General features: G+C 40.7%; 1 protein-coding gene across 2 annotated transcripts in view; it reads left to right on the forward strand.

Moving 5' to 3' along the window:
• pde1a (phosphodiesterase 1A, calmodulin-dependent) overlaps positions 1–12,362 on the forward strand; it is a 140,115-nt gene that overhangs the window by 87,607 nt on the left and 40,146 nt on the right. For both annotated transcript variants that reach the window (XM_036577129.1, XM_036577136.1), the window contains one exon: positions 10,892–11,005. In XM_036577129.1, the coding sequence (XP_036433022.1) occupies positions 10,892–11,005 (114 nt within the window). The remainder of the gene's footprint in view (positions 1–10,891; positions 11,006–12,362) is intronic.

Genomic DNA, 12,362 nt, shown 5'->3' on the forward strand with positions numbered 1-12,362 from the left:
CTATTTTTCTATTCTATTCTATTCTATTCTGTTGTTTTACTTTGTTATGGTCTGCTTTCTTCTATTTCACTTTTTTCTATTCTATTCTATTCTATTCTTTTGTTTTACTCTGTTATGTTTTGTTATGTAATATTCTACTCTATTCTGTTCTACTCTATACTATATCATTTTGCTCTGTTTTACCCAGCTGCACTGTATTATACTGTATTTTTATTCTGTTTTATTATTTTTTCTCTTGCCTTTATTCTGTTCTATTCTGTTCTATATCATTTTACTCTGTTTCACTCTGCTCTATTCATACTACTGTATTGTACTTTATTGTTTCACTAACATTTCTTGGCTGTATTCTATTCTATTCTATTTCCATCCATCATCCATCATCTAAACCGCTTATCCTTCTGGGTCGCGGTGGGGTGCTGGAGCCTATCCCAGCTGTCATTGGGCGGAAGGCAGGATACACCCTGGACAGGTCGCCAGTCCATCGCAGGGCATCTATTCTATTTCATTTTACTTTATTCTATTTTACTCTATTGTGCTTTAGTCTGTTTTAACTTGCTCTAGTTTTTTGTGTATTTTCCAGCTGCTCTGTGTAAAGTTTACTGAATGGAAAAACACAGATTCAGTGCTAAAATACTGAGGACCGCAATCATGAAAGTGTAAATGGCTCGATAAAACATAAAGTTTGATAAAGTGAACTCTGATAAAGCCCAAATGCACTTCTTGTCACTGTTATGTGAGCAGTGTGTCCTGTGTTATCATGCTTTGGAAAGTCTTTGGTGTCTAGAGAGTCAGTGTGATAAAGACACACACCGTGACATTTGGCTGTGTGCGTGTGTGTGTGTGTGTGTGTGTGTGTGTGTGTGTGTGATGTTTTTGGAGAGTTAGTTGGCCACAGACTCCCCATACACACCTTTTCCCACTGTCTCTCCATGCGGCCCCCCTTGGCTGTGGTCCAGCTAAGCTGTTTGCTGGCCCCAGTGTTTCTCTCCTAGGTTCTGAACTCTCAGCCTCTCATTAGAATGAAGAAAACAACAGCGTCACACATCCTGGTCCCGGCCCACCTTTATCAAGCCGCTGACCTTTTCTTTTGTCACTCACCCCCCGACAGATAGGCTACATCTATCACTGCCTCCACACAGACACTCAAACAGTGCACACAGGCCTCACACACTCAGTATAGACACATGCACTCGACACAGAGTTGTTAAAAATAGCCCAAACAGATGTAGGTCACTGGAATACAGGGCTGCCGAGATGGTATCAAACTTTTGCTGCGACTCTGCTAGACTGGACACGCCTGAAAGTTAAGGACCACGGTCATATAAGGACCAACATCAGGTTCTTATAATATTTATATATATATATATATATATATGTCCATACGTTATATCATAAATTATTAGTGATGTCAAAGTTAACACATGAATAACACATTATGGAATTAAGTAATATATATATATATATATATATATTATATATATATATATATATATATATATATATATATATGATATAAACACTCTTTGACATACATGACTCTATACATACATGACTCTATATATGGTATATATGATATAGACATTCATTGACTGTATATATGATATATATGATATAAACACCCTGTATATATATATATATATATATATATATATATATATTATATATATATATATATATATATATATATAATATATGATGTAGACACTCATTAACTGTATATATGGTATGTAGGATATACACTCATTGACTGTAAATATTATATACATGATGTAGGCACTCATTGACTACATATGATATGTATGATATAGTCACTCATTGACTATATATTATATACATGATGTAGACACTCAGTGACTTTATATGTGACATATAGGATATATACACTCATTGACTGTATACATGGTATATATGATACAGACACTCATTGGCTGTATATCTGATATATATGATGTAGACGTTGTTGACTCTATATATGATACATATAATATAGACACCCATTGACTCTATATATGGTATATATGAGATAGACATGCATTGACTGTATATATGATGCATGTGATATAGACACTCATTGGAACATACAGCCACTGCTCTCACTGGACGTTGGTGATGAATGAAACAACTGAACCTGGTATATTACGGTCCAAAGACAACCAGGTAAAGTCATAAACATGATTATGAAACTGTATTTAACATTTTCACCCTGATTGTACACAAAACGCTCTATACGTTTCCTCCTCCTTTACTCGACTTACATTGGACTTTTTCCATAAAACACACACAGCAATAACTTCTCTTCAAATTCAAATCATAACAAAAATATCTCTTTTTCAGTTTCTGCACTTTTCACACAGTTTCTCCAGTCGGCTCAGTGAGCTGCGAGTGGGGAATAACATAAAAAATGCAGCAAGCTTAGTTTATCACTGGTGATGAATGCAACTACTGAGGGCTACCACTGCAGAAGGTGAGGGCAGACATCAGCGGACCTGACTGGAGGTGCCGTTATGCTCTAACTGTAGTGAAAATGAAGGTAAAATGAATAAGGACTTATCTCCAAACTAAACAGCCCAAGCCTACTTCTCTGAGCGTCCACTCTCTCGTCCAGCTGTAAGACAGAGACCTGACCACATGTACCAGTTTCAGATTTCTCTCAGTGACTACGTGCAGGTGAAAAAGTCTTGTCTCTCCTGTCCTCCTCCCTGAGGGTGACTCAGAGCACCTCTTGCCTACTCTGCAATTACACGATATTATCAGAACAGCGGGGCCTCCATTCGCCGTGTGCAGTGTTGAAGTGTAATTTGACAAAATCGCCACACTTGAATTCAAAGAGCCATTTCATATTCAGTCACACAGGGTGAGAAGCACCAAGCACCTTCAGTTCTGTCAGTCTGTGAGGTCCTGCTGTCTGTCTGTCATCAAATCCCTTACACAAACAGCACCAGGCAGGTCTGCTTTAGCCAGAGCTCTGTTTGCTGGTGGACAACATGGAAAACATAACATTTTGGTAGTAGTAGCGCATGATGTATTTGTGTCCAGTCGTATGCAAAAGTTTGAACACCCCTGGTCAAACCACATTTTGTTGATTTTCAAAGTGAAAATAAGTCAAACTTCACAGAGAGCAAAATTATATAAGGCCATTTCTCCAAGTTTTAGTGCACAATTTCTATTGATTTGCTGAATTTAACACATTGGGGAAAAACATAACATATGAACTTTGGCACAAATCGCATTTTATTACTTTTATACCAAAGTGTTAAATTAAGCAAATAAACAGTAATTGTGCAAATCATTAACACATCATTTGACCAGGGCTGCCCACGTTTTGCAAACGACTGTAACTAGCAGTCTTTGATTAAACTATAAGGCCTTTACACACCAAGCACAAGTTATTTGTAATGTTTTTGAGGACTTCACTTCCTCCCATACAGCACATTGCAACAAGTCGCTGTCTGACCAGAGCTCAGAACATAAACAGAGACCCCTCCCACCCCCACCATGGACTGTTCTCGCTGTTAGCCTCTGGAAAGAGGTTCCGAAGTCTTCGAAGCAGAACAGCCAGGTTCAAAAACAGCTTCTTCCCACATGCAATAAGACTGCTGAACTCTAAATAAATGCTGCTTCAATTCTTTTTTTTGATTACTCCATACCTGGGAGCTACAGTGTAATACACCCTCTTGTATGTATACTTATTTAAAATTTATTTATCTGTTGACATAAATATGTTTACATATGCGCCACACTCTGCACTACATTGTATTATTTATAATTCTCCTGATCTACTCTGAGCCTATGCAACGTAATTTCATTCTAATGTGCACTGTACGGTGTAAATTTGAATGACAATAAAGTCTGACTAAGTCTAAGTCTAAGTCTAAGTTTTTTCAGACTTCCATAAATTAGTTCGAACGTGTGCATGGAAGTGGGGGAGCTAAGGGGGATTCAGTAGACCAAGATTTTGGGCTTGATTAACTTCAGCTGCTAAAATTTCATTCATTCATCTTATAAGCTGCATATCCTCCTGGGTCCTGGGGGGGGTGGAGCCTATCCCAGCGCTCATTGGGTGGAAGGCAGGAAACACCCTGGACAGGCCGCCAGTCCATCACATGGCAGACATACACGTTCATGCACACACTCACACCTGGGGTAATTTAGTGTCTTCAGTCGGCCTGACTGCACGTCTTTGGACTGGGGGAGGAAACCCACACAGACGCAGGGAGAACATACAAACACCTCACAGAAAGGACTCTGGTCCCCCGGCCGGGGAATAGAACCAAGGCCCTTCTTGCTGTGAGGTGACAGCGCTACCTACTGTGCCACTGTGCAAGAATTATTTTGGAAAATAATAGCATGAGCATAGAAAAGATGTGTGTTTTTTTTTAGGGTTGTTTTTATAACATGTTTTATTTCTGTATTTATAACAGCTGTAGTAGCCACTCCGCTGTTTATGTTAATGCTGTGTTTTCATTACAGCAAGCCCACTCTCTTCCCTCGTCAGCTGTTTGCTGCTTTTAGGGGCTAAAACACAAGCAAGTAAAACCATATGCAGAGTTGTAGGCAAGTTCTTAGCCTCCAAAGTGGAATGATATTGTTTTTCAAACTTTAAAAAAGTTAAACAGTGTAATTCTAAGTCATTTCATATTATTCTTTTTGTCATGTGAAGACATTCTGCTCTTTTGTTCATAGTTGTTTCACTCATTTCTTTGCACTGTGTTCGGTGTGTAAAGGCTTTAAGAGGTTGACCGTTTTTGTTGCTTTTCAATGTAATTCTATAATTAATACATGGTAATGTGATCAATTGCCTTTAGATTCGGTTTACATTCTGTATTTACATTTTCTGTTTGGCAGCAAAGATGCATAGCATGGTTTACCTTTCCACAAAACAAGCTTATATGGACAACAATAACTTTTCATCAAATTCAAATCATAAAATATATCTTCTTCTACTTACTTACACAAATATGGTATGGATGAAAGTTTAGACTTTCCACAGTTTTCCCACCTGATTTATTGAGTTAGGAGTGAAAAAAATCACATAAAATGATGACATGCTTTTGTTATTACTGGTGACTAATAATGGCAACTTCTGGTGATTAGCTGGAGAGCAGTGGCCTCTCTTTATGGCAGCAGGTAATTTAGTGCTGTGTTCAGTGTCAAATAGACTATTAGTCAGTCAACACTGACTATTCTTGATAGGCGAAAGCGACTCTGTCAAAGCAACAGGAAAAGACAGAGTTCAGGAGCTCAGCAACGTAATGTGACTGACTGTTTTTACTTTTCTTTATGCTGCTGTTCTCCATTCTCCACAAATCGGTGATAAACCTCATCAGAAGTTGAAGAAACAGCACACAGGCTCCACCTCCTTGTTTCTATGCTTATTGTCCATTTTATCAGCTCCACTGACCACATAGGAGCTCTGTAGTCTGTCTGTTTCTCTGCATACTTTGTTAGCCCCCTTTTACCCTGTTCTTCAGTGGTCAGGACCCCCATGGACCCTCACAGAGCAGGTACTATTTGGGTGGTGGATCATTCTCAGCACTGCAGTAACACTGACGTGGTGGTGGTGTGTTAGTGTGTGTTGCGCTGGTACGAGTGGATCAGACACAGCAGTGCTGCTGGAGTTTTTAAACACTGTGTCCACTCACTGTCCACTCTATTAGACACTCCTACCTTGCCAGTCCACCTTGTAGATGTAAAGTCAGAGACGATAGCTCATCTGCTGCTGCACAGTTTGTGTTGGTCATCCTCTAGTCCTTCATCAGTGGTCACAGGACGCTGCCCACAGGACGCTGTTGGCTGGATATTTTTGGTTGGTGGACTTTTCTCAGTCCAGCAGTGACACTGAGGTGTTTAAAATCTCCAGCAGCACTGCTGTGTCTGATCCACTCAGACCAGCACAACACACACTAACACACCACCACCACGTCAGTGTTACTGCAGTGCTGAGAATGATCCACCACCCAAATAGTACCTGCTCTGTGAGGGTCCATGGGGGTCCTGACCACTGAAGAACAGGGTAAAAGGGGGCTAACAAAGTATCAGAGAAACAGATGGACTACAGTCTGTAACTGTAGAACTACAAAGTGCACCTATATAGTAAGTGGAGCTGATCAAATGGACAATGAGTGTAGAAACAAGCTTGATGTACGAAGTGAATGTAGCTTTGCGTGTGCTGATAAAGAACATGGCAGGATAAACCTACAAAGCCAATGGAAAGCTGCTGTTGCAGTATCGTGGCTAAAAACTGGTCTTCTTCCTTCCAGCCGTTCCCAGCTGTGCTTTGAAAGGCTTTTACTGACAGCCCATCACTCACTTCCGTTCTGCTTTGTTTCAGACGGCTGACTCTTTGTCTTTCTTTTTCTATTAGAAAATGTCTTGCTGTTTTTTTTTTTTTTCTGCCTCAGACATACGCTTTCAGAAAACCTGCGGCAGGGCGTGTGGGCGTTGAGTGTTATCAGTAAGCCACATGTTAGTAGCTGCTGCTGTATTTCTATGAGGACTCGTTTTTGTGTATAAAGGGCTGCTTCGTTTAAAGCTGCCAAATACACACAGAATAGTTTATTTGACTGCTGGAATCCAATGCAGATGAAAGTCTGCTCAGCTCCATGGTTCGTTTTAATGAGCTTGTGGTCATGTAGTAAATATTTAAATATGTGCATGAGATCGACAAGGCGGTCATGGGTGCACAGGCTTTTCTCCATGTTGCTGATTTGGTTAGTGAGTTCAGTAGCGCTGTTCTCTGCTCGGCTAGGCACAGACACACAGAGCAGACACCCTGTTCCAAATCACGATCCTGGAGTTCATGGTCTTGTTTTCCCTGCTGTCAACACGTGTCTCAACTCATCAGCTAATTAGCAAAACCTTCATGAGGTTAAATGGGTGTGTTAGAGCAGGGAAAACGGCTTCAGACAGCTCTGCCAGTTGTAGATTCCAGCTAGACTCTACATTCGAGGGAGGGGGACGTTATTTGGGACGACCCACATGGGGGTGTCCAGGCTGAGGTTTCTATAAAACAGAACAGAATAGAACTCCAGTTGTTAATCACGCCTCACATTTAATCCTGGATGCCCCACATATACAAGGTGACTGATTGGGAGTGTCCACAACAGAGATGTCACTTTACGTCTTTGAGGTGTGTGTGTGAGTCTAGTCTTGAGTCTCAGAGGTTTAAATATAAGTCCAGTCAAGAGTTTCTGAGTTCCAAGTCTGAGTCAAATCTTGAGTTTCTGAGGCACGAGTTTGAGTTGAGACTTGATTCTCTGGGATGCGAGTCTGAGTCAAGTGTAGAATCTCTGATGTGTGGGTCCGAGTCAAGTTCAGAGTCTTGCATCTCTCGAGTGGAAGTCAAAGTAATATTTAGAGCCTCTGAGATGTGAGTCTGAGTCCAATCTCTAGGACGCTAGTCTGAGTTGATTCTTGATTCTCTGGGCATGCGAGTCCAAGTCAGGTCTAGAATCTCTGAGGTGCAAGTCTGAGTCAATTCTAGAGAAACCGCATCTCTGTAGTGTAAGTAACTGTAATATTTAGGCCCAATCCCATTTTACCCCTCGCCCCTACCACTTAGCCCTTTGCCCTCTGTTTTGCACGTTCACATCTAGGGGTAGGGTGTCCGATTTTTGTTGAGATAGAGGGGGAGGGCGAAGTGTTAGGGCTACATGGAGGTTTCCAAAAGGAGGTTTTTCAGAGACTCCAAACGGAGTGTTATGAGAAAAAAAAGAAAAACCGGCAAGATGGAGAACAAGAGACCAAAGAAACACACAAATATGAGAATTTTCCATTAGAAAATCACAATAACCTTTGTTTTTTCTTAGCTTAATGTAGTTTCAATGTATTTTGGTCATTTTCTTCATAACAAGCATAAAATATTGTTAATAACATGCTAATGTCTCGGTAGCTAGCTAGATAATTTTCCCGTTCCACCTTAAATAGCCCAGCAGTTCTGATGCCTGAAGCGCCAGAATGTAACTGCTGCACCATTTAAGGTGGGATGGGAAAATTCGAACAAGAACCTGGTGAATATCTGACTTCAGCTTCGTATCACCAACGAAGTAGCTGTGGGCGACAATAAATAATTGTCTTATACCCCCTCTTTGAAGGCATATGATGCCCTAAATGTAACTAAAGCCCAGCAGTGAGGAGCTGAACTTTACCCTCCTCTGCTGTCACTAAAGACGGGCCGGGTCGCCTACAGAGCAGTGTTAGTAGCTGTTAATGAAGCTGTTAATAAACCTGCTATACTATTAATACAGAGTGCAATGCAGTGCACACTGTACCGGGTACAGCCTTGTATTATGGCCTCAGGTATAGCCTTCTGTCTGAAATGACTATGTACAAAAAAGGTTTAGTCTTGCTTCATTCCTTTTATTTTAACCTTTATATATTCAATACAATTTTAAATTAAAAATAAAGAAAATATATAAACATGTTATTATTCAGAAACACTTGTTATTTGAAGCCACACCAAATCTGACACTGCTCTAAGAGAATGGCATTGCAGTAACTTCAGTATCTGACCTAACGAGTGAACCAACGTCTGCAGAATAGACAGGCATTGGTTCACTCGTTAGGTCACGTACTGAAGTTTTTCTACTAAATTGATTTTTCTGAGGCTGGAATTTCATGAGTCTTTGGTCTAGAGTTAGTCTTGAGTGGCAAGATGTGATCTTGCAATCAGAATACATATCTGGGATCAACTTGTTAAAGTTCGCTTGCTGGAATGTGGTGAAACCTGCCACTAACAAGGATATGCTACTGACAGGGTTGTTGTCTGTCAGACTGTGTTGACGAATGCTCCATAGCCCCCTAGACTGATTCAGAAGCTTCACACTCAGTTTGTTCCCACCTGAATGAGTCTATGTTCCAACTTACATGTAGCATCTCATTGGATTATTTCTGATTCTTGATTCACAAGCTGTGTCACAATTCAGAGGCTGCATCCTTTGAAGGATGAGGTCTACGAAGGCTGAACCGAAACCACCTCTGCTGACGCCGCCATGTTCTTGAATCTTTGCTGGCAAGCAATGAACCTCAGTATATGTTGGATCTTTCACTGTCATGGAAATGAAGGACACATTTCCCGGCCACATATGAAGGAACCTTCGAAATGGGGCAGCCTAGTCGCGCCTCTGTGACGCAATCAGCCTTCAAACGCAGCCTCCAAAGTGTGCAGCCCCTGAATTGGGACGCAGCTTCTGACTCAAGTCTCCACCTATGACTCATCTGAATACCTCAATGAAGACCCATATCTGGTCACAGAGTGGCAGCTTGATGTGATTCCTCTTCTTCAGGAAACCAGGGTTGCGAATGAAACAGTTCACTCAACATCACAAAAACAGGATTGTTCATATTGCCGTGCCATGATGTGCCTCTCAACTGGTACTAAGACAAATAATGCCATGGTGGCAGTGAACTAAGGTCAGGGATGGACTTGAACCTACAGTTTTATGCACTAACCTGTGAACAGAAACAAAACAAAACAAAACAAAGGCAAAGGAAGGAATATGAATGTGCATCAAGTTGAGTGGAATGCAGCTGTCAACACTCCAGGGGTAACTATAGAGCTGGATTTATCCAAGCAGTAAAAGCACATGGAGGTCTGTGATGAGGTCTTAGAAGGGCCAAGGAACTTGAGAGACCTCAGGTAAAATGGACACGATATTCTACATGAGATACAACACCCACACTCTAAGCTTGTGCTACTTTTAACTGTCAGAGTGCGCTAGCAGACAGTGCCTAACACTCTGAGAAGGTTTAATAACGGCTGTAGGGAGACCCAGTGCAGACAGGCATCTCTATTCATGTACCACGGGGATGCCAAGTCACTGGTTATGCAATGCCAGTTCAGGTCATTTACCTGAGATTACAAATCTCTGTACGGTGTAAATCTCCAGGGCCCTGATCCCACAAAAGACATCAAGTCTGGAAACCAGGTCTGATTCAACCAGACAAGAGCATTCAAAATAAACTGTCACCTCGTTTCCTGCAATGTTTTGGGAGCAGCCTGGAAGAGAGGGCTGTACAGAATGACAGGATGGAGCCAGAGTGATGCACCGGCCTTGCTAACCAGACACCAAAGAGAACTGTGAGGCTTTATTATCAAGCGGATGGATTGAGAATTAGCATTTTGTAATTAGCATCTGAATTCGACTAGTCTGGGTTTGTTTGAGCCTGATTTAGTTTGAATTCCTCTTTTTTTTGTTTGTTTGTATTTTTTTGAGTCTTATATGGTTCTGTTTGAGTCTGGTTTGGGTTTTTTTTTGTAAGTCAGATCTCATTTGTTTAAATTCGAGTCTAATTTGGTTTATTTTTAACCTGATCTGGTCTGTTTGAGTCTGATCTTGTTTGCAACTGATCAGGTTTGTGTGAGTCAGATCTGGTTTATTTGCATTTGATCTGGTTTGTATGAGTCTGATCTTGTTTATCTGAATCTGATCTGGTTTGTGTTGTTAGTCTGATCTGGTTTGTGTGAATCGAATCTAGTTTGTGTGCATCTGATCTGTTTTGTGTGAGTCTGATTTGGTTTTGTGAGTCTGATCTGGTTTGTTTGCATCTGATCTGTTTTGTGTGAGTCTGATTTGGTTTGTGTGAGTCTGATCTGGTTTGTTTGCATTTGATTTGGTTTTGTGAGTCTAATCCGGTTTGTTTGCATCTGATCCTGTTTGTGTGAGTCTGATCTGTTTTTTGTGAGTCTGATCTAGTTTGTTTGCATTTGATTTGATTTTATGAGTCTGATCTGATTTGTTTGCATATGATCTGGTTTGTGTGAGTCTGGCTTTGATTGTATGAGTCTGATACGGCTTATTTCCATCTAACCTGGTGTATTTAAGTCTGATCTGGCCTGTTTAAGTCTGATCTGGTTTGTTCGAGTCTGATTTGGCTGCTCTATCCCCTGCAGGCTGAGATGTCTGGTGAAGCAGTTGGATAAAGGAGAGGTGAATGTGGTGGATCTCAGGAAGAACATTGAATATGCCGCCTCAGTGCTGGAAGCGGTTTACATCGATGAAACACGGTGAGTCACATTTTTGATTGACCAGTAATTTTTATATTTTTAATATATTCCAAGGCATATAAAAATCCTGGTATGTAACAATATACACAGCAGTACAGTTTCATCCATACTGTAAAGCCCTAACTTACAGCATTTAGCAGACGCACTTCTTGGATGCTGTTTAGCAGATGCTGTATGTGGTTTAACGATGTTAATTAGGCTCAATTCAAGTATAGTTTAGGTTTACATATTTAGCAGATGCTCTGTGACTTACAGTGGCAGGAAAATGTTTTTTGTACAAGAACTCTTATTGGTTATAGCCTTGGTCTTCCTGCTCAGATGGATAATGAAACCTTCAGTCTTCCAAGTGCAGGATGATGGTGTTGTCCTCCATGCTGTCCAACTTATGGCTCTTATGGTGGTAGTTTTTATTTATTTATTTTCTAAATACAGTGTTTGGGTTTTCTACCACCACAATACACGATACCATTACCAGCAGCTGGAGGCAGGGGTTGGTTAGTCTATCACAGCAGTGTCATGCATACAGAACTTCAGAGGGGAACCTTCAGACCTTCTCTGAAGGTCTGAAGGTTCCCCTCTGAAGTTCTGTATGCATGACACTGCTGCCTCCAGTTGCATTTTTTTGAGTCGTTGTGAAACTGCTAAAAGGTAAAATATGCTAATATGTCTGTCACAAGCTTTAAAATGAAACATACAATATCTTTTAGAAGCTTCAAAAGTCTGCTGTGTCTGATCCACTCGCACCAGTGCAACACACTAACACACCACCAGCACGTCAGTGTCACTGCAGTGCTGAGAATGATCCACCACCCAGATAATACCTGCTCTGTGGTGGTCTTTTGGGGGTCCTGATCATTGAAGAACAGGGTAAAAGGGGGCTAACAAAGTATCAGAGAAACAGATGGACTACAGTCTGTAACTGTAGAACTACAAAGTGCACCTATATAGTAAGTGGAGCTCCTTGGAAACGAGGAGCCATTCCTAATAAAAATGCTCAGTGAGTGAAGAAATATCTACTTTTTCCTCATTTTCATTTTAGTTGTTAACATTTAGTTCTTAATTCCTTTTTTGGAGCTTTAGCATTTTATTTTAGGCCAAACAGAGAAGCAGAGAGTCTAACAGCTTTCAGTTCCCATGCTGACAGATGCTGGGTGTATTAAGACGTTCCACTGCAGTTCTATTAGTTACTCAGCACTTAAGTAGTTTTATGAGCTGCTACATTTGATCTTCTGCTGAAGTTGTTTTTGGAAAGGTGCTTTTACTTTTACTGTAGTTATAACTTCACTGATGTAACAATACTTTTCCTGGTGTATGAGGTTCAGCTACTCTTACACACCTTTTACTGCTTCTGATTTAA

Source organism: Colossoma macropomum, unplaced genomic scaffold, assembly GCF_904425465.1.
Source record: "Colossoma macropomum unplaced genomic scaffold, Colossoma_macropomum, whole genome shotgun sequence".
Lineage (NCBI taxonomy): Eukaryota > Metazoa > Chordata > Actinopteri > Characiformes > Serrasalmidae > Colossoma > Colossoma macropomum.